The sequence below is a fragment of the Pteronotus mesoamericanus genome, unplaced genomic scaffold (assembly GCF_021234165.1).
Source record: "Pteronotus mesoamericanus isolate MK-2021 breed Mesoamerican mustached bat unplaced genomic scaffold, CSHL_Meso_final contig_202, whole genome shotgun sequence".
NCBI lineage: Eukaryota > Metazoa > Chordata > Mammalia > Chiroptera > Mormoopidae > Pteronotus > Pteronotus mesoamericanus.
In genome coordinates, this window is record NW_026555086.1 from 5,551,613 (window position 1) to 5,575,491 (window position 23,879).

At 33.9% G+C, this 23,879-nt stretch overlaps 1 protein-coding gene across 7 annotated transcripts in view; it reads left to right on the plus strand.

The window, feature by feature from the left end:
* CHD9 (chromodomain helicase DNA binding protein 9) overlaps window positions 1-23,879 on the plus strand; it is a 113,356-nt gene that overhangs the window by 56,315 nt on the left and 33,162 nt on the right. For all 7 annotated transcript variants that reach the window (XM_054570332.1, XM_054570333.1, XM_054570330.1 and 4 more), the window contains 12 exons: window positions 1,266-1,387; window positions 4,518-4,761; window positions 8,693-8,869; window positions 10,625-10,768; window positions 10,883-11,138; window positions 12,204-12,414; window positions 14,260-14,455; window positions 16,349-16,516; window positions 17,192-17,371; window positions 18,098-18,208; window positions 19,363-19,559; window positions 20,014-20,213. In XM_054570332.1, coding sequence (XP_054426307.1) covers window positions 1,266-1,387; window positions 4,518-4,761; window positions 8,693-8,869; window positions 10,625-10,768; window positions 10,883-11,138; window positions 12,204-12,414; window positions 14,260-14,455; window positions 16,349-16,516; window positions 17,192-17,371; window positions 18,098-18,208; window positions 19,363-19,559; window positions 20,014-20,213 — 2,206 coding nt within the window. The remainder of the gene's footprint in view (window positions 1-1,265; window positions 1,388-4,517; window positions 4,762-8,692; window positions 8,870-10,624; window positions 10,769-10,882; window positions 11,139-12,203; window positions 12,415-14,259; window positions 14,456-16,348; window positions 16,517-17,191; window positions 17,372-18,097; window positions 18,209-19,362; window positions 19,560-20,013; window positions 20,214-23,879) is intronic.

Below are 23,879 nucleotides of genomic sequence, written 5' to 3' on the forward strand. Positions count from 1 at the left end.
AATTATATAATCTCTTTCATTTCTTTTTTAAAAGTATATTTTATTGATTGTGCTATTACAGTTGACTCATTTTTTTCCCCCCTTTATTCCCCTATGCCCTGTACCCCCTCCGTCTAGCACTCCCCCCTTAGTTCACGTCCATGGGTCGTACATATAAGTTCTTTCTTTTGCATCTCCATTTCCTATGCTATTCTTAACCTCCCCCATCTGTTGTACCTACCATTTTTGTTGTCATGTGATTCAAGTTTGGAGATCCAACCAAAAGAAGTTCACAAAAAGGAGATATTATGATTTTATTAAATATTTTGGCCTGTCCTCTTTCAAATAGAATTTGGTCATAGAAATTTGATACTTCATTGAAGAGGGAGTTTATACATTAAAAGACAGGAACAGATTACTTGGGGATTAACACTGGAGTAAGGAAGGCTGCATGGAAAATTTGGAGATGTGATATAAGAAAAAGAGATGAATTCATTAGTCCATGGAAGAGATCATATTGTTTTTATAATAATTTTGGGGGGTATTCTTATATTCTGGTCTTATCTTCCAGTTATAGTCCGTCTATTATTAAGGGAACAGCTTTTCACCTCCATTTTTATTGACTTCTGTATGTGTTCTTGAACTAGGAAACAAAAGCATTAACTAGTTCAGGTGGGAGTGGATCAAGGGGGTGGAAATGATGTCTCGAGTACAGTGTTGAGTAGCGGTGACAGCGGGCATCGTTGCCTCTTCCTGGTCTTAGGGAAAAAGCATGCCATCTTTAACCATTACATATGATGCTAGCTTGGGCTTTTTTTTATAGATGCATCTTATCAGTTTGAGGAAGTTCCCTTCTGTTCAAAATTTAAAGAGAGTTTTTATGAGGAATAGATGTTGGATTTTTCAAATCCCTTTTCTGCATCTATTGAGATTATCATATTTTTGTTTTTCAGTCTGCTGACCAACATGGGTTAATTTTGAAATTTAAACCCTCTCTATTTTTGGGATGGTCACATACTATTAGATCCCATTTGCTGAAATTTCGTGATGTATTATTGCATCTCTGTTCTTGATTGATGTTGGTCTGTAGTTTTCTTGTAATGTCTTTGAATTCGGTATCGCTCATAGAATAAGCATGCCTTTTCAGTTTTCTGAAAGTTTGTTCAGAACTAATTTGTTTTTAGATGCTTGTCAAATTTCATCATAATGCCATGTAATGTTCTGCATTGCTTGTGAGATGTACAGAAATGAAAAAAACATCATTCATTCCTTGTTTTTCCATTAAGGATCGTCCTCCCTCTAATCTTTGGAAAAAAATAGATCAATCCAGGGACTATAAAAATGGTAATCAACTCAGGGAATATCAACTGGAGGGACTCAACTGGCTCTTGTTCAATTGGTACAATAGGTATGTAGTGTCTTAGAGAAAATTTTAGCATGTTATTTTTTTTTACATGTGCCAGAATATGTTGGTTACAATGGGTGGTGATGTTGTTATATTATTACTGTTTTCAAGTAACTTGCAGTTACCTCAAGAAAATTTATAATTTAAGATTTTGACTACAGTTGCTTTTTTAAAATGTATATCAACCAGAACAGAATAAAGTTGATATGTTGTATAGTAATTAAATTTGAAATATCTTTCTTAACATGAAACATCTGCTATGTTTCAGAATGTTTTTCAACTCACCAGTCTATGCTCCTGTTAGCCATTAATTGAATCTAGTTAGTAAGATGTGAGCAGTTGCATCTGTAAGAATTAGCTAGGTCTCTAATTAAGTTTTCACAGAAGTAGGTTGTCACATGATAAAGAATAGAACACAAAATATGAGAACCTAATAATCATTATTCCCTTTTATTAATTATTTATTTTTAAAGTTGTTCAGAATGCTTTATTGTACATTATCTCACTTTTTAAATTGAGATGAAAAATAATTGCAAAGGAGTAAAAATGGTACTATGATTGAGAGAGGTATAGTAGTGTATACAAAGGAGCAGATGAAGGCATTATTATTGGTAACAATAGCAAAGTTTGCCGATTTTTATTCAGAATCATTTTTTTGTGTGTTTTTACTTCTCACATGAGTCTTCTGAGTGGTTACACCTGGTCATGGTGAAATATACGACTCAGTCAATGAAGTCAGGTTGACCTGTTATCCCATGCAATGAATGTTCTTTCCCCTGGCTTATAGTTTGTAAATATTTATCATCATGTTCTGCAAGAGAACCTTCCAGGTAAAATAGGCAATAAAATATGTGTTTGCTATACCTCCCTTATCAGTATCCTTTCCCCTTCCCTAAATTGCTTGTTTAAAACACTCATCACTTTCCTGAAGCCCACAACCCTGCCCCCCTTGTTCTCAGTACGCGATGGCTTCATGGAGAAGCTTAGGGTTGACCAGTAAGTGAACTCATTCAAATCCTTGCCTGCCATGCAAACGTACGAATGTATCTCCAGCCATTGCTATTCTTACCTCTATCTGCATGTATCAGAAGTTACAAGGTTCCCTCCCCAAGACCAAGACTAATGCTGCCACCTCCACTCTTAACATGCATCTCATCCAGGTTTAATTCAGTTATCATCCTTTGCTCTTCTATCTTTAAGCCATCTCTGAAACTGGTGCTGTCCCTTCAGTCTGTAAACAAATTTGGGCTTAACCTGTCTATAAAAATGCTAAAGAAAAGGATAAAACTTCACACGGCTCTGTTTCTCCTTCTGGCTCCCTCAAGTCCTCTTTGTTACTTCCTGGGAAGAATACCTGGCACAAGCCCTTCCCATGCCCTCCTTTCCAGTTCTCCTTAGGCCTGTCATCCAGGTTTGATGCTGTATCATCTCTGAAACTTTTAAATTTCCAGTTTACAGGATACTTCTCAACCTAATTTGTTGTCTTTGCTTTATTGGATAACAGCTGCTACTACTTCCTCCTTTAAACTTCCCCCCCCCCATGCACACCCCCAACAGCTTCCATAAGGTGACTCTGCTAGGTCTCTAGTACCTCTGTGACTATTCCTTCCAGTAGTCTTTGCTCGTTCTTTTATATCTGCCTGCCCTTTCAATCTTGGGGTGGGTTTTTTTGCCCAAAATTCTTTTTCCTCTTTTCTCATCTTACATATCTGTTCTTCCTAAACCATATTCTGTATACCTCTATGCCTTCACATATCAATAATGCACTAATGATTTCATACTTTCATCTCTAAGTCCTTGAACCCCAAACCTATATTTCTTTTTGTTTCTTGCTACTTTAAGGTCTATCCCAATGATTCTTTAAACTCAACAGATTAAAAATTAATCTTATCATTTCCTGTTTTCTTCATACCAAATTTATTCTTCCTCCATATTTTGCATCTCAGTTAAGAATAATAGAATTCATCTAGTCACCAAAACTGAAAGAAATCTGGCTGTCATTATGCACCCTGTATACTTGGTTGGTCACAGATCCAAATCCTTCTAACTCATAATTAATTTGGAATCAGCTACCCTCCCTTAGTCTCAGGGTCCACCCACTCTTTCCTGCGTTATTGCAGTACTTTCTCAATTAGTGTCACAACTTCTAGTCACCTCACCTTCTAATATCCACAGTGGCATTGAAGCAGACTTCAAAATTCAAACCTAATCTCATCAGGTTTAAAAAAAATTTTTTTTAATTATTAGAATGATTTATATAACCTTATGTACATATGCTTCTTGCTTATCTCAATGATATCCCCTCCCTTTTCCCTTCTCTCAAAACCACATTAAATAACATGTGGTCTCACGGTGGATCATGTGCCTTATACTTCTTGGCTGTGCTCTCGGGCAAAACACTGACCTCCTCTCTGAAAGCAGTCTTCTTGTCTCTGATCTCTTCTAGCCAAAGGTGGACACTTACTCCTCTAAACTTCCATAATCAACTTAATATTGATGGTTCTCAACCAGCCATATATATATCATCACCATCTGTGGAGCTTATGTGAAAAATTGCAGCTACTTTTATCCTACTCCACCTTGAATCAGAATGTATAGGATAGGGCCCTGAGTATCTGGGTTTCTTTCAAACACTGTAGGCTCTTGTAGTGCACAGCCAGAGTTGAAATCCAGTGCTTTGTTTATTCTTCTGTGACAGCACATTGCATGACTACTTATTTATTATTTGCATGTCTGCTTCTCTAATAGATACAAGCCCCTGGAAGGCAGAGAACATGTTCTATTTCTTTTGTATCCCATCTTCTCATACTGTCCCTGAGATATAGAAGGTATTTAACAAATGCTTCCTGAATACAATATTTAGTCTGCCTTGTGCTTGCCATTTCACTCTTAAAAAAAAAAAAAAAAAGTCTATCGGGTGGTGTCATTATTTTGGAGCTACAAAAATTTATAGTTTTCTCATTTCAGCATTATAATAAAATTGTAATTTTTGGCTTACTCTGCACTCGAGCAACTTTTACATTTTTATAAATGCTAGTGTTTTAACTTGATCATTGATGATTTTTGTATATCTTTAAAGCTGTTGTACAGAAAAACCCAATGTCTACTTGTATAATATATTTGTTTATTTCAGACGAAACTGCATTTTAGCAGATGAAATGGGTCTTGGCAAAACAATTCAATCAATTACATTCCTCTATGAAATCCTTCTGACTGGTATAAGAGGACCTTTCCTGATTATTGCTCCACTTTCTACTATTGCAAACTGGGAGAGAGAATTTCGTACGTGGACTGATATTAATGTTGTGGTTTATCATGGGAGCCTGATTAGCAGACAGATGATACAGCGATACGAGATGTACTTCAGGGATGCCCAGGTGTGTTATTGGTCATTTGGTTTGTTGTTTAATGGTCAGTTTGTAACACGATAAGCATTATACATTAATTACATTCAAATTTAGGATAGATTTTAATTGCCTACTTAGCTCTTACTTCATTCTCTCTATTCATCATACGTGTTTTACAATAAACTTTAGTAGCTAAAGAGAACAATGACATAAGTAGTTGCGTTCATGCTGTAGTTTATTATAAAGAAGTATTCTGATTTATACAAATGCACAAATCTGTATCTTTACTTTTTAAAGTAAATAATTGTTTTATTAGTTGTTTTAAAATACACATTTAATATAGAATTATAAAGGTCTCTTTGGTCATCCTCCAGTTTTTTCTTCTTCTCCATTTTTAAAGTTTAAATCTTCAGCAAACACCATGGGTTTAAATGTCTGTTGAGGTGAAATCTCAAAAAGCTTCCCCTTTGTGTTCACTGGATTTTGATTTAGACATTTTAAAAAATTTGGTTTATTGTCCTTAGCTGGGTAGCTCAGCTGGTCAGAGCATCATCCCAATAGGCCAAGGTTGCAGGTTTGATCTCCAGTCAGGGCATGTGCAAGAACCAGCTAATTTTTACATAAATACGTGGAAAAACAAATCAATGTTTCTCTCTCTTTCTCTCAAATTAATAAACAATTGGGTCAGTTTGTTTTATATTCATATCGAAGCATACAGCTATGTATTTTTTTCTTTCTGGATTGGTTATTCTAGTGCTCCAGGAGTTTTATGGCTTTGTTCCCCTCTGTATCTTAGAAGCCCATTTCTCATTTTACTCTGGTAATATACTCTTTAGGAAGTGATTTCGTATTTTTCTGCTACATACACAGGTTATAAAATCAAGAGATGACATTATAAGAAAGAATTTCCTAGCAGAAAGTTTTGCAATTTTGAGGGGTAATATGACTTTTTTGAGATAAAAACTTTTGTTAAGTAAGAAACAAAATGAATAAAAACACATTTCACACAAAATTGTACTTTTTAACTAGAAAAGGTTTATTGCCTGGCACTCTACCTCTACTTCAATAGCACCTTGATTTTTTTTTCTTTTACTCATTTTTTTTTGTTTTTATGAGGATCATTACAATTTATGGCCAGGTCATGTGATATGATATGGGTTGAAGTAAGGTAATATTCATAGCTTTGTACTTTCACCTCCCAGTTATAATAGGTTTTCTACCTTTTTGAGGCTGAAAGTGAATGAATGCATTGCTTTTGTTCCTTTAACCTCTTTTCCCCTCCTACTTCTGTATTTGAGACAATTGTATTTCTGTCAAAATTTGTATTTTTGTAGATTAAACATCTACAAAAACGTTTAATTATTCTTCAGTTCTGTGGAAAACTAGTACCTTTGCACCTTTGGAGCCTATGAAATTTAATTAGGTTATTGTTTGATTTTCTTTCATAATGTTTTATTATTCTTCATCATACATTTTAGAATTTTAGAGCTGTATGGCATTCTAGAAATGAGTTAGTTCAATGTTATTTTTTTACAGAGGGTACAATTAACATATGTTGACTGTAAGAGATTTTAACAGGGTTACAAGCTTACAATTTTAATATGTTTCATGAGTTTGGTATTAATATGATAGCCTAAAAGCTGAAAGATTCTTCATGTGTTGTAAATATTATATATTAAACGTTATATTTTTATGGTAAATGTTATACATTCTAGAAAAATATCTAAACGGTTTAACATTTCAAAAGATAAAGATTTCTCATGTAATGAGATAAATCTGCACTTCATATATAGAAAAAAACTTTCATTATCTCTTTTAAATGTATTTTAATATAAATTATTTGAATATTTACTGCTGGTTTTTTCAAGTTATTAAATAGCCTGAAATCACACTAGTAGTAAAATTATGCTCAAATTTTCTGAATTGCCATAAGAAGAATAACACTAATAACCACAAACATTTTTTAGTATTCCCATGATGCAGGCATTATGTTACAGGTTACATACAGTATTTCACTTAATCTTTGCAATGGCAACCCAATAAATAGTTAATAGTATTATTATTCCCATTTACAAATGAGGAAACTGAGGTATAAACAAGTTACTTAGTTTCCCTCAAAGACACAGAGCACACTGGGAATAATAAATCCAGGTGAATTAGACTCGAGAGCCTTTATTCTTAAGCAATGTGGTATCAATTGTATTTCAGGTTTTAGCACCATATAAATACTATAGACTTATACTTTATACTTATTTTCTACTACAGCTGTTGTTCAATTTACTGGTCAGTGTATGTAATCAGTGTGAATTAATCTAAGTTAATAGGAATTAAAATCCTGTCAGAACACATTATCTTTCTTAAGCCTTCATTTCTCCCTAATTCCTAATAATGTATAGTTTTCAATCCCACTTAAATATTCTCTTCACTTGGATTCTATTTCTGTGGTCCCGCCTCTTCCTTCTGAAGCCCCCTTTATTGGCTTTTTCTAATCTCAGTCTAAATGCAGGGTAGCCCAGGGCTTTGTCTTTACATGCTTTTATACCTATACTCATCCCCTCAGAGGATTCAGTGGCACAATTTAAGTACCATCTATACCACTGCAAATTTTCAAATCTATGTTACCAATTCTAACCTCTTTTCTAAAATCAGGAGTCATATCCAAGTGGCCCTTCAACTATTCCACTTGGATATCTACCAGGTGTCTCAAACATAACGTGTCCAAACCAAAGTCCCGAATTTCCTCATTGTACTAAACAGCAATACCAACTTCTAGTATTCAAGCTAAGAATTTTTAGAATGAAACTTGAATTCTTTATCCCATTTCACAACTGTCCATTAGTATATCCTTTACCTCTGGATATATTTCAGAATATATCCAGAACCGAGCACATCTCATGACCTGCAATGATTCTCTCTTGCTTTGATTACTATAACAGCCTCAAAAGTCAAAAGGGATTCTTTTAAAATTATGCCAAATCATGAAACTTATTGACAAAAGCCCTCCCCTAGCTGCTTGCTCAGAGTAAAAGCCAAAGTCCTTACTACACCTTGCAAGTCCCTAGATAACCTTATTCCCTCCACACGTTGGATGTCAACCACTCCAGTTTTCTTGCTATTTGAATACTGCCAAAGATATTCCTGCATTAGGGCCTTTACACTTGCTACTTCTGACAAAAGTGCTTTCTCCTCTAGATCTCCAGGCATTAACATGGCTTCCTGCCTCATCTTCAGCACTTTCTTCAAATGTCACCTCTCAATAATGACCTATTCTGTGTAAAAAATTATAGCGATCACCTCTGAGCTCATACTTCCTGATTTATATTATTTTATTCCTCTGCCCTTATACTATTCTAACTTAGTTTTGTAACATTTTTTAAAAAAATTTTTGTGTTTTTTTAAATGCCTATAACCTGCATTTATTAACTAGAATGGTAAATTCCACTTGGATAATTATTTTTGTGTGTTTCGTTTACTGCTATATCTCCAGCAACTAGAACAAGGTCTGGCACATAGACACTCAATAAATATTTGCTGGATAAATGACTTAGGTGGCTAATTTTGATATGATCCCCTTATTTGCTATTCTATGTGTGGACTCATGGATGTAAGTAATTAACATTAATACTGAAATTTCATTGGCCAGATTTTGTGTTGGTCACTTCTTTCTTGTCCTAAAATTGCTAAAACTCTTAAAGTATTATAAAACATTTTATCAAGGAATACTTATGTGGATATAATTATAAATTATGTAATTGTGTTCGCATAATTTTTTAAACATTCTTAAAAACAGCAATCTATTATAATTTTAATATTAAAACTCATTCTGAGAGTATATAAATATGTATAAAAATTTTAGTGGAAAATACTTTATTGCAGATGTCATTAGATGTAATTTTGTGCAATTTAAAAATTATTGTCAAGACATTCTAGCCAATTATTGTATTTGATAATAAATTTCTAGGGGCGTATTATTCGAGGAGCTTACAGATTCCAAGCCATCATCACTACTTTTGAAATGATTCTTGGAGGTTGTGGAGAGCTTAATGCAATTGAATGGCGATGTGTAATCATTGATGAAGCACATAGGTTAAAAAATAAAAACTGTAAACTTCTAGAAGGTCTGAAACTCATGAATCTGGTAAGTAACATTATTATGACTTAATTCAGTTTCATAACTACATAGTAAATGATCAGATAGAGTCAGAGAGCTAATGCTATATACACTTATGCCTTTTTAAATTTTAGAGTACAGATGTATCTAATTTCTATCTGTGGTGGTTGAGTTTTTTTGGTTTGTTTTTGTTTTTGCTTTAAGTCAGGGGTGTCCAGGCTGCACCGTAGCCCAGGATGTGTGTGAATGCGGCCCAACACAAACTCATAAATTTACTTTAAAAATTATGAGATTTTTTTTTTTGTGATTATATGTCGTCATGTATTTAATGTGTGGCCCAAGACAACTATTCTTTTTCCAGTGCGGCGCAGAGATGCCGAAAGTTTGGACACCAAGGAAAAAAATCTTATGTGTTTTCTACGACTTAAAAATTTATAGCATTTTCTGCCCTGGCTAGTGTGGCTCAGTGGATTGAGCACCAGCCTGCAAATCAAAGGGTCACCGGATCACTTCCCAGTGCAGGACACATGCCTGGGTTGCGGGTCAGGTCCTCTGTGGGGGGCTTGCGAGATGCAACCACACATTGGTGTTTCTCTCCTTCTCTCTCTCCCTTTCCCTCTCTAAAAATAAAAATTTTTAAAAATCTAAAAAAATATTTATAACATATTCTTTCAAAATGCTTTAAAAGGGAAACCTCTTTAGAATGTACTATTGAAAAGAAAATAGAATCATAGCTTCAACCCATGAATTCCTTGTAGAAGTCCCTTTACCAAAGTTACAGTATTATTCAGATCATTTATCTTAGAGCAATAAAGTTCCTACATGATTGCACATACTTGGTAAATGTTGGTTATAATTCATAAATAGGATTTTAAAAAGTCATAGTCTTAGTGTGTATTTTTACTTCAAATCAAAAAAGTTTGCTTTATCAATTTTTTGATTTAATTAAGATTGCGTAATTAGTACATGAGAACTTGAAGAAATTGACATATCCAGAACTACATATGGTAAACAAAGTGCTCCTTTTTACTTCTCCATCCATGCCCACCCCCAGTTCCACTCCTTACCCCCAGGACTGGCAGCTTGAAGTATATCTTTCTAGACTGTTTACTAGTGCATATGCACAGATGGATATATGCGTATGTTCAGATACATATACAAATGTTTAGCTAAGGAATTTAGAAGTATTGTCAAGTAGAATTTTAAATAATTTGTATTATTTCCAATAAAACTGTTCTGTTTATTTCATTCTGTTACTATTATGTTTTATGTATAATGCATTTCTAGCTCAGAAGCATATTCCAATCAATCTTTCACACTATTAGATTGCAGCCTTAATGATTTGAAAATTTGTTTTTTTGTGCAGTAAGTCAAATGATCCACCAAATTGCAAAGAATGCACACAGTTTTGTGTACAAATTACCATACCAAGAATGGCTGAATACAAAAGAAACAAATACCCTCTCTGTTCTTAAAAGTCCATTTAGTTGAGAAAATCTAAAGTGTGCTTCTTCATTATTTAGAACTTTACTTTTAAAAGGATGAATGAGTAAAAACAGCTTGTGAAGTACAGTATTATGAGAATGATACAGAATTTTTAGAAAGTGATTGAGAATTAAATTAATGGAGATTTGTGGATAGAGATTTATTTTTGAGTTGACTTGATAATTTTTATCTGAAAAACATTTGCTTTTCAATCGCTGAATATTTGATAACCTATGTCAACTTTCATAAAGTTTTTGTATTGTGGTATTTGATGTGAATTTTTCTTTCTTTATATAGGAACACAAGGTGCTTTTGACTGGCACACCTCTGCAAAACACAGTTGAAGAATTATTCAGTCTTCTTCACTTTCTAGAACCTTTAAGGTTTCCTTCTGAGTCAACATTTATGCAAGAATTTGGGGATCTGAAAACAGAGGAACAGGTAAATGTTTGGTCTTTTGTGAATAAGTACATCAGATCTTTTATTATTGTAATTATATGTGTTGAATGTGCATGTATGTTATATATATATATATATTTTTTTTTTTTCTTGCAGGTGCAAAAACTTCAGGCTATCCTGAAACCAATGATGTTGAGAAGATTGAAGGAAGATGTGGAAAAGAAGTTGGCACCAAAGGAAGAAACCATCATTGAAGTGGAACTTACTAACATTCAGAAGAAATACTACCGGGCTATTCTGGAGAAGAACTTTTCATTTTTAGCCAAAGGAGTGGGGCAGACTAATGTACCTAACTTGGTCAATACCATGATGGAGCTTAGGAAGTGCTGTAACCATCCCTATCTTATCAAAGGTAGCTAAAATGATGGCACACAAGTACTTGTTCTTTTCAAGAAATACCCATGAGTAAAACAGACACCCCAGCAGTTTAGCTGTAATGGCAGTTACAAAGAAAAGGCACTGATTCTGTAACTTCACTCTGGTGTTCTGAGGGTTTACAAGTTATTCAGAATTGGGGATACCACTTCAGCCCAGGATCCCATATTACCATGTCTGGTTGTAGTATCAGGATTTGAGCTCAGTCTCACATGGACTGGAATTTCTCCTTCAGTTTAATCATTCTCAGACCCAAACACAACAAAACCTGTCTTTGGGCCTCCACGCTTACATTTTTTTTCCTGGTATTTTTCTAGTCCAGTTAGTGTCTCTCAATTTTTGTGCTCTCACATTACTTTTTAAGATCTTGTCAGGTTCTGTACTAGCCTTCTCTGTACAGTGTTTGAGCCTTTTCACTTGTTTCTGGGAATATACTCCCAAGACAAGTTATTTCTTACCCTCATAATGAACTCACTTGCAACCCTGGTCCTCTACTGCTGACAGGCTGAGGGAAGGCAGCGAGCTTTTAATGCTGATCTAGACTCTCTGGAGGAAACATTCATCAGTGACTTAAATGTTTCTTGCTTCCATAACCAGCAGGATTGCCATAGGCACATCCAGATTATGATCACCTTTCAGTGATGGATCGCTGTTGTATTGGTGTTTCAGTATTAGAAGTTTGTTTAAAAGTATGTGTTTATCACGTAGGTCAAGACCACATTTTCATTAATATTTTCCCCTAAAAACATTATTAAATCTTCAGTGAACACAAATTCATATAAAGCATATGCAGGTGTCTGGAGAGAAAAAAATGATTCCTAAGACATCATCTGTATTCTCAATGCAGTTGTAGTCTGGTGCTGGTGAGGTTTTAGCCACAAACAAAAATTCTAATAAAAGTAATTTATTACCTACCATCAAAAATTTTTTAGTGTGTTATGCAAAGGTAGAAGAGCACTAATTCTGATTTTTGGAAAAAATAAAAGCAATTGGATGTTGCCTTTATTTGTGCATTAATGCCATGTCTTCTTATGTTTGACAGGTGCTGAGGAGAAAATACTGGGAGAATTTAGAGATACATATAATCCAGCTGCTTCTGATTTTCATCTTCAAGCAATGATCCAGTCTGCTGGTAAATTGGTCCTTATTGATAAATTGCTTCCCAAAATGAAAGCAGGGGGTCATAAAGTGCTCATCTTTTCTCAAATGGTACGCTGCCTTGACATCCTGGAGGACTATCTTATACATAAAAGGTAAGGCATAGGATTCATCCACTGAATTATTCTGTGATTATGCTAAGTGTATGTGGTTAAGGTTTTTGCAGCACTGTACTGTAACCCAACTTTCCTCACGTCTTTCTCTTCATCTAGGTAAGAATCAATTTTAAATCTATCAGTACAGATTGCTTAGGATTATATGTAAGGTGTTTTCCTAATTTATGTTGCGATAGTTGGCAAGGCTAAGGAGAGTGATCAAGAAAACTATGCAAACTGACTATTTGTTGACTTAGGAATGTATTTATTAGTGTACATGTTATTTGATCTGTAAACTTTGCAGTCTTGAGATTTTAAACAAATTTAGAACCATCATCAATATGGAAGAAATGATTCAAGATCCTTTTCAGATCTATTTCATTGTTACAGTTAGAACCTGAATTTTCTGCACTTTGATGCCTGTTATACACTGTCTAAAATTTGTTATGCTTTAGTCTTGTGATTTGCTTAATATGGAGTTTTGCTTTGGTTTTTTGATTCATGATAGATAGTCTTAAATATTGTCTAGAACAGTGATTTTTCAACTGGTGTGCTGCAGGAATTTTTAAAACATGCAATATCTGACTGTTTACTCAGGGGCGCTGACCTGTTTTTCCTTAGATTGTCCAATTAAAAAATGACAACAGCCAGCACAACAATAGCCATCTGGTGTGAATAAATCAAAATTATACCTATTATTTTTGTCAGATTAGCAAACAATATTTTTTGGTGTGCTGCAGAAATTTAATTAGCAATGTATGTGTGCAATGGGATGAAAAATGTTGAAAATTTTCTGGTCTAGTCAGTATGTACTTACATAAGATATTTATCAGAGCTTTGGTGATCTAATGAGATATTGACATATTTATATAAAAGGGAACCTGAAGATTGACCTGTAGGTTTTAGATCAGTGGATTTTGACTTGAATAGATAAGTAAAGGTCTATACAGTTTATATTATCAGATTATTTTTTATTTCTAGTGACATTTCTACTGTCAGTGTTCCACTTTTTAAGTCTCATTTCAAAAGGTGTATTATTCTCAGTTTTATACCATCTAAGTACAAGAAAGATTAAATTGATTTATAAGATAAATCTCTGGAAAACCTCAAATTTCTTTAGTGTCAAAAGTAACATTACTAGAAGTCACCACCGCATTTCACAGGTACTAGAGACATCAGTGGAGCTCCTGTGGAGACTAGTAAACAATATGTGGAAAGAAGCTTCTCATACCAGAGGAGGTGTAGCAAATTGGGCATATTTTTATCCCAATATTCCTATATTTTTCTTGTTCCTATATTTTTATGTATTTCATTTTTATTGATGCCTAACAGTTTTTGAGTTCTATGTTTAATGAAGAGGGATAAAGAAAGTTAAAAATTAATCACTTGACAGTAATGATGAGAAGGAAATAACATTTTAGTTTGCCCCTGGTAGATTTATAGTTGAGAGACTAACGTGACTGACGCAGAGGGGAATGTTGGTAGGCTTCTTATAAAAATTTTTATGAAAGTTTTAGCTTTTTATACAAAAAAAGTCATTTATTATAATGAGATCAGCAAAGTAGTTTTTATGGATTTTTTTTCATTCCAGCTTCTAAACATGATAGTCATTATAATGGTATTTTACCTAAATACCAGGATTGTAGAGATTCTGAATCTTTATATTACTTTGTACTTCATTTGTAATACCAATACCAAGAAGTGTAAAACCCCAATCGGGCAGTAATTGCTTTTTAATTTTATAATAAATGTCAAGTTGCAGGAAAACAGACTTTACGTTTGATAGAATGTGTCTCCATTTTTATTATATCTCTCCATCTAAATTTATTGCCTTTCTTTTGATAGATATTTATATGAACGTATTGATGGAAGAGTCAGAGGGAATCTTCGACAAGCTGCTATAGATCGATTTAGTAAGCCTGACTCAGATCGATTTGTTTTTCTGCTGTGTACCCGAGCTGGTGGATTGGGCATCAATTTAACTGCTGCCGATACATGTATAATTTTTGATTCTGACTGGAATCCTCAAAATGACCTTCAGGTAAATAAATTCTTCAACTAAGAGAAAGACATTTATTTTTAAAATTTTATAACTATTTCTGACCATGTGCCTCTTATATTTTTATCTGGACAAGCTAACATGTATGTTTCCCTAAGTAATATCTATGCCAAATAAAACAGGTGAGTAATTTAATTTTAATGACAATAAAATATAATACACTGTACTTATATATCTTACTAACTTTTAATGAATACACCATTTAATTGTTTAAACTGTATTATATAAATTTGAGAGAGGCCTAAAGTTTAAAAATAACTTACATATACTAAATAAGATTATCAGAGTTTTATTTCCTTAAAAATAAATATTTTCTTTTTCAGATTTCAACTTCTCAATCATTATATAAGATAGTATACACAGAATTGAAACAGAATATGTTGTTTATGAAACACTGTAGAAATTTAAGGTATTCATATAAGTTAAGACTGTGAAATGACTTTGAAGAAATAGAAATATTAGAGTGATGAAAGAGAGTCAAAGTTTGCAGAAGATAAGCTATGTGGGAAGGATGACAAAGTGAACTATAAGAGAAATTCGTCTTTCTTTTTAAAGATTTTATTATCTTTTAGAAAGAGGGGAAGAGAGGGAGAAGGAAGGAGAGAAACATCTGTATGCTAGAGATACATCCATCCATCTGTTGCCTTTCATGTACCCCCTACTGGGGACCTGGCCTACTACCCAGGCATGTGCTCTGCCTGGGAATTGAACCAGCAACCCTTATGGTTCACAGGTCAGCATTCAATCCACTGAGCCACACCAGCCAGGGCAATATATGGCCTTTTATATTTTCTCTAGTCCTGGATCAAAGTTATTCATTCACAATTCTGACATCCAATGGGCACAAAGTATATATGGGTAGAATAAAGATGTCTGCAAAGGGTATAGCATCAATGCCATCTATACATTTTAAAGTCACAATTTATATTTTAATCTGAGGATCATGTAAAGATGAATACTAATTTGGAAGAAAGACCACTGACACTTTTGAAACTTTAGAGTCAATGCCCTGGCTGGTGTGGCTTAGTGGATTGAGTGAACCAAATGGTTGCTGGTTTGATTCCCAGTCAGGGCACAAGCCTGGGTTGTGGGGTGGGTCCCCAGTAAGGGACATGCAAGAGGTAACCACACATTGATGTTTCTCTCCTTCTCTTTCTCCCTCCCCCTCTCTCTAAAAATAAATAATAAACAAAATCTAAAAAAAAAACACTTTAGACTCAAAATTTACTATATAAATTTTAAGTATAGCAGGAACCCATGATAAATTTTAAGCCCTTCACCCACCGCCACCTCCACCCCTACCACCCCCACCACCCTACCCATACAGCGAAAAAAAAATTAAGCTCTTATATAGTCTCTAGTTTCTCTACTTTCAATAGGTCTTCATATTAGATAATTATTTCTTTCTGTTTAATTCAGTTTGGGTCTCCAGAGTTATTCACCTTAGTTTTTAGTCCCCTCGCTTAATTACCCATTTTAACTAAAATGTATTGAAAAGGTTGTTGATAATTTAGGTTTAAAGGTTGAGTTGCCAAACAGCTAGAATAATCTATTCGTAGACTTGATGTTCCTGTCCAAAGTTATATTGATGACACCTTCTTTTAAAAATAATCATTCTTCAATGTTTTATATTATCTGAAATATAAGATTAAATTTTAACTTGTAGCTGATGTGGAATCATTTCTTATTTTACTAAGCTCTACTTTTATTGTTAGGAAACATTCATTTATAGCTAATTCAGTAGCAAATGAGTCTAAAAATTCTTACCTACTTTGGTACTCCATCAAGATACTACACTATTAAATGTCTTTTATGTGATGTCTGTTGTGCCGTTTTGTGAAAAAATTTGAATTTATGACTTTTCATTTTTTATAGGCCCAAGCTCGTTGTCACAGAATCGGTCAGAATAAAGCAGTGAAAGTCTACCGACTAGTAACCCGTAACTCATATGAGAGAGAGATGTTTGACCGGGCCAGCCTGAAGCTGGGTCTCGATAAGGCTGTGTTACAGAGCATGAGTGGCAGAGAAAGTAACGTTGGTGGTGTACGTATATTTCCTTTGTCACTTGGAATTTTTGTTCTCATTTACTTTAAACTCAGGGTATTATTTCATTTTGATCCCTACTGAACACTAAATAGATGTTTTTTTCCTATGGAGGTATTTCAGGATAGCGTGACTTTTAGTTAATACTTTTGATCTTGTTTTGTTTGTATTGCTAATGAATTCTAAGAATATGTTTTCAAGGAGATTTTTTTGCTCTGCTTTTAGTATGTTTGCATTATGACATAGCAAAATAGAATTTGTAAATTTTTCTGCATCTTTCTATTCATTGTTTTTAATAGCTTTTATTGTCAAACTATTAGTGTTGGCTTTGTCTTGTAATAAATAATTTTTTTTGGTCATTTCTTCCATCAAGATAATTTTCTTCTATCTTGTGCTTATAACAACTATAGAATCCTAGTACTATAAAGAACCTTTACGGGTAACCTGCCCCATAGGCTTTGTTTTAACTTCAGATATTTTAGGCAAATGGCAAATCACATTTTGAAGATAGTAAAGAATAGTCAATAATTTGAATGTATTCTCTCAGGGAATTCTCTCTTATGTACATCCAAACACCAAAGTTAAATATGACCTTGCATTTGACATCCTTTAGGTATACTTTCTCATTTTATGGGCCTAAAGAAAATTTTGTTCCCAAAATTATTTTCTCCTTAGATTCAACAGCTTTCCAAAAAGGAAATAGAAGATCTGCTTCGAAGAGGTGCTTACGGTGCCATTATGGAAGAAGAAGATGAAGGTTCTAAATTCTGTGAAGAGGATATTGATCAGATTTTACTACGTCGTACAAAAACTATTACAATTGAGTCAGAAGGACGTGGGTCAACATTTGCTAAGGTAACAATATGCAGAGGGTAAAACAAAATTTGTGTCTTGACATGAAGTGTTAATAAATATCAATCTACCCTATTTGGGAAAATAATTTAAAACTTTACTAACTCCTTTGATACCTCCCCTCCCCTCCTCTCCCTTCTCCTCTCTGGCTTAGAACTAAAACTAGTCATTATTGGGTAGATATACCCTGGCTGTAGCCTTTTTCCTGAGAAATCTTCTTTACTTTGGAATCCTTTGCTCTACCCAAGTTGTCAACACATTGTGTACATGTATTTTTCCTTTGTGCCTGAAATTACCTGAAATATGGTTAATTAAAAAACAAAAACAAAAAACAGCCCTGGCTGGTATGGCTCAATGGATTGAGCACCAGGCTGTGAACCAAAAGGTCGCTGGTTCAATTCCCAGTCAGGGCATGTGTCTAGGTTGCCAGCTGAGAGGCAAACCATCGATGTTTCTCTCACACACTGATGTTTCTCTACCTCCCTTTCTTTCTCCCTTCTACTCTCTCTAAAAAATAAATTAAAAAAATATTAGTCATAGAAACCACCTTTGTTGCTTTAAGCAGATGCCATTTTATGTTTCAGACCATTGCATTTGAGACATTGTTTGAATGTATGTGTTCATGCTAAATTTCAGATTCTATTCACAGTAAGTGCTTTAACTATGCCTTGATAGATTTTTTTCCTATAGCTTCAAAACATTTTGAAAAACTGCCATTCTTTGTTTCAGGCGAGTTTTGTGGCATCTGGAAATCGAACAGATATATCCTTAGATGATCCCAACTTCTGGCAAAAATGGGCTAAAAAGGCAGAAATAGATATTGATACAATCAGTGGTAGAGTAAGTATTTCTTTCCCTTTTAAAAAAATATCTGTTGGGATAATTTTGTAAAATTAAAATATTTTAAGGATTGAACTGTGTACTTAACAAAAACTAAATTTATCTGCATAAGTAAATTGATGTAGGATAGTAGAATGATCACGTTTTGAATCAGACACTGCTTCAGTTTCATACTTGTGATAGATGTAATGATAGGTTATAATACAAGGAAAGTTTAATTTGGGGTATTATTTATATCCTTAAAATCATAATGTGTTTTAAAATTTTTTTAAATGTCTTTAAATCATGTGTTCTTTTTATTTTGCTCTTTATTTTTGTTATCTTGGTGTCAGATCCCATTAATAGTTATCCATTCAGTTGTACCTATCTTGTACACAAAATATTCCATCCTGAAAAGTGTTTATTTATTTCCTTGTTAGTCTGACCCTCAAGATTACGGATTCCTTATGAGCAAAAGGTGTCGTACTTACCTCTATATCTGCAGCCCATAATGTAGTGCTTAACTTAGAGAACTTTCTCAGTAAAGGTAAAGGCACGTTAACTTAGGTTGTTTTGAATGAATTAAACTAAATTGAGCATAGTGAGTTTGTACACTTATTACCTTGCTTTTTGCATATTAGAGTAACTTTTGGAAAGCATTGAAACATGTTTCTAGATCAGTAAAAATATTTATATCGTTTGACCAATATTTCTAGTCTTAGAAATTTTCCTTCTTTTGAATTTATCTTTAGGATAAACTTAGATAACAAAGGTTTACATTAGCATTATTTATGTTAAACATTTAAAACAATCTACATTAAATTACGAATCAGGTGAAGAAAATCATGATCCATAAATCCAGCTTAAAATATATTTTATGGTTATTGCAGATACATAATACAGTAACTTTTATATTATTATAAAGCCAAATACCAAATTCTTTTTAATCCTATTACTGTAAATATATAGAATTATGTTTGCATGGTAATAAGGATTTTAGAGGACTATAAAAATTTTTAGATTTATTTGGTAGGTTGGTTAAATTGTTAGTAATTTCTTCTTCTCACTTTCTATAATTATAAACTTTTTATACAATTTGAAAGGTGAAAATGTAAGACAGTGTTATAAGCCCAGTAGTAAAAAGGCCTTCAAGTAATTGCTGTTAAATTTTACAGAACAGCTTGGTTATTGACACTCCAAGAATTAGGAAGCAAACAAGACCCTTCAGTGCCACAAAAGATGAATTGGCTGAATTATCTGAAGCTGAAAGTGAAGGAGAAGAAAAGCCCAAACTCCGGAGACCCTGTGACCGATCCAATGGCTATGGAAGAACTGAATGCTTTAGAGTAGAAAAAAATCTACTGGTTTATGGGTAAAATATTATTTTTAACATTTACTGTTAGTTGTCTGCTCTGTAAAGTTAAGGAAAACACACACTACATTCTAGTATATTTTTTACCTTGTTAAAAATCTATAAAATCTATTTTTAAAGTTTCCTGAATTTATATGTTCAACATGTTTAATAGCAGAATGATAGGACCTTCTTAAGTTTTAAGTTATAAATGTATCACTAAAGTCAAACCCCTTGTCCTCAGGTTTGCACATTTAGTAATACAAAAGGAATGATGTTATTCTTTAAGGAATAAAATATACTAGAAATTACTATAGCATGGCTCTGCCTTTTACTCATGGGGAGAAATTTTATTAGGTAAATCCTATTAATGGCAAAATGTGTTTCTTGCAGTTTCCATGCCTTTTATCCATGAGATGTGGTTTTCTTTAGACTTTGACTCAATAATAATGTAAATATATCTCTTTTTAACCAGATGGGGCCGATGGAGAGAGATTCTTTCTCATGGCCGTTTTAAAAGGCAGCTGAATGAACATGATGTAGAAATAATTTGCCGAGCCCTCTTAGCATACTGCCTTGTTCACTACCGAGGAGATGAGAAAATTAAAGGCTTCATATGGGACCTGATTACTCCAACAGAAGATGGACAAACTCGAGAGCTACAGAATCATCTAGGTAAGAACATCCTTGTTTTTAAAATTTATTTTTATTTATATAATTCTAATAATATTTAACATAGTCCCCTATAAAATATTGTAGCATTAGTGTTAAAGAACCTTTAACCACCCCCAATTCAAGTGCCAACTTAGAAAATACCAATGTTGTCAGTTTTGTTGGGTTTTACCTTTTCTTGTCAAACATGTATAGGCTTACAAGCTGTTGACCCAATAGTATGTCTTAGGGGTCTTTCCATTTGAATTCATGTAGAATTATCTTATTTTTTAAACTCCTACTTACTAATGTATGGATATGCCATAATTTCTTTTGCATCCCCTTTAATGCTGAACATTTACAACATTTTCAATTTTAGACAATTGGAAAATAAGTTTCAGTGTAGATCCTTATACATTCTTCCTTGTACACATGAGTAAACCTTTCACTAAAGTAAATGTAAAGAAATAGAATTGTTGGGGCGTGTGTCTGTGTATCTTCAGTACCTAAAATGTGGTCTATGGATTAACAGCATCAGCATCTCTGGTGGGCTTCTTAGAAATGCAGAATATCAGGCCTCAGTCTTCTCAAATCACAGTCTACAGTTTAACAGTTCCTTAGTAATTTGTATGTAATTAGAGTTTGAGAAACATAGACACACATTTTAAATTTTCATAAATACTTTAATTTGCTGTCACATGTGGCTTCATCAATTTACTGGCCAATCTGAGGTATATACAAGTATCTTTTTCTCCACAGCATTGCTAACAGAACGTTCTTTTCAACATAAAATAATTGAATTTTCTATAAAGATTACTGTGCCCTTAAATTTGTGTTAAATTTTGTTATATTCAATCAACAAATATCTGTTAAAGCTCCTGGTACATGCTTCTTGCCCCTGGTATTGGGAAGATAAGAAGAATTGAGGTAGACAAGATCCCCAAACCCATGAACCTTACTGTCTGGCTTGGTAGACAGATATAATAAGAAAGTAGGTAAATCAATGAAATAATTAAAGATTGTGGTATGTACTATGAAGTAAATACAGCAAACGCTGAATTGGAGGACACCAGGAAGCATCTATTTTAGAATAGGGTGGTCTTTGGAGACTTGTCAGTGAAACTATTAATGTGAAGAGCTGGCTTCCAGTAAACATGGAAGAGCCAGGAAAGTATAATTTCACTCTTTCTTGACACTCCACTTATATGTCAACAAAGAGAAAAAATTTAGGCTTGATAAATTCTACAGGCTAAAGTCCTATTTTCTTTAACAAATAAATAGTGGAAGGGGATGAAGTGCCTAAGGTATCTATTAACTAGTAGTTTTCTCAACCATACATGATTTTGTGCCGAAATGCCACCTGCACCCTAGTTGTCACAACTTTCTGCATGTTACCAGCCTGTAGTGGTGGAGGCCAAGAGTATGCAACCAGCTCTCACAATGAAGAATTGTGCTGCTCAAAATAAAATATACCTGGTCCCGACTTAATGATGTTTGACTTATGATTTTTAGACTTTACGATGGTGCAAAAGTGATACGCATTTAGTAGACACTATATTTGGACTTTTGAATTTTGATCTTTTCCCAGACTAGTGACATGCGGCATAATACTCTTGTAAATGCTGGGCAGTGGCAGGGCTTATAGCTTCCAGGTGGCTATGTGGTCACAAGGGTTAACAGCCAGTCCTCTTTCTGGCCTGGTAGACAGATACAATAAGAAAGTAGGTAAATTAACTAAATACTTAATAGTGCTAAATAATACAGTCCTCTGGAGTATATGTATTTATTATGTTAGATGATTTTGCCCAGCTGGAAGTTAAAACTAACTTAAGTGTTCTGCTCTAAGGTAGGCCAGGCTGAGCTACGGTGTTCAGGAGGTTAGGTGTATTATATGCATTTTGAACCTAAAATGGGTTTATCAGGACATAACCCCATGGTAAGTTCGGGAGCATATGTAGTGCTGAGACAGAAAAGCCCTACTGTGACCTAAAGGAGATTTAAGAGTCCTCAGCCAGTTGTAGTGTCTGGTCCATATTTGGATCCTGATTAAAACAAAAAACCCAGTGGAAATTTTAAAACTATTTACAATAAAATAAAATTTAAAAAAATAAACAATAAAAAAATTAAAAAATAAAATTATGTTTATTAGATCATTGTAAATTTGAATACTAAATATTAAGGAAGCATTGCATTTCTTAGGGCTGATGATGCTATTATGGTTGTTTATTTGAGGGAAAGCCTTATCTTTTATATATGACTAAAAGAAACATTTATTAGTAAAATGGTTAATGTATCAGATTTACCTCAAAATAATTTGTGAGGTTAGGAAGTGAGCCAGGCAGGTATGGTTGAAACAAAACTGGCCATGAGTTGATAATCATTGAAATTGGATGATAGTACATGATGATCCATCACATTATTCCCTCTATTTTTGTATATGTTTAATTCCATAATTAAAATAAATAGGCATAAACCCTCAAAAGGGGAGAGAATGGGAGAGGAAATAGCAGCATAATTTTGGGATGTAGGAGCAAATAGATTAGTGTAATTAAGCAACCAAAGAAAACGGAATCTTAGGTAAACAGTAGGAAAAGGCAACAACACACTCATGTGCTGCACATGTAATTGAAAAGGTTCAGGAGTTTGTGACATCAGGAACCTCTGAAAGTGGGCATTAAAGATAAGGGTTTTGATTAAACGTTGTTTATCTCCGGCCGGTGTGACTCAGTTGGTTGGAGCGTCGTCTGTAAAATGAAAAGTCGTGGGTTTGATTCCCAGTCGGGGCACATGCTAGAGGTAACCGATTGCTGTTTCTCTCCATCTCTCTCTCCCTCCCGTTCCCCCTCTCTGAAATCAGTAAGCATGTCCTTGAGTGAGGAATTAGAAAAGTTGTTTAAAAGGGTGTCTGATCCCTAAACGCCCTCTTCAAGTCCAGGATGAAGACTGACTGAAAGTTTATTCTCTGAAAAGGATAAAATAGGGGATGTTCAGGGGGCATTTATAGTTGAGATATGGAGCTACCAAGTAGGGATGAAGTGAAAACTTCTGTATATTGGACAATACTGTACTCAAAGAGGGAATCTAAGGAATTTTCTTCGGTGAAGCCGACTAGGCCAAAGCCTAAAGATAACGACAGGAAAAAATCAGTGAGATTACCCTTCAGTGAGTCTACAGCACACTCAGCTCTGTACACTCAGAATACCTATTAACTTCTTGGTCTGCCATTCTTGAATATGAGAAAATAGCCTAGGATTCAGATGTCTGAGGAAAGTCTCCAATATGAAAGATAAAGAGTAAAAAGAAACCCATACGTCGAACTTGAAGTCAATAAGGACTATAAAAGGAGAAGATAACTTTTTAAAAAAATTATCAGTAATAGCTTCAAAAATATTTCAAATATATTTTAATTTTGAAAGAAGGGTAAGGTGTTATGGGAACATTCAAAGCACAAACAGGCCTCTTTTAAATTATAAGTTACATCATAAGTATCAGAAATGAAACAATAGTATTTAATGATGTATGTGAGATCATTTTGTTAGGAAAAGGTTTAAAAATATGGAATGTCTACTGGTTTTATTAGAAAAATTTAAGTAAACTATGCTTTTGAGAGGGCTGGAATGCAAAACAATGTTATCATAGAACAAAATACAGTTTAAGGTGGTAGGCATTCATTGGTATTAAAACAGAGAC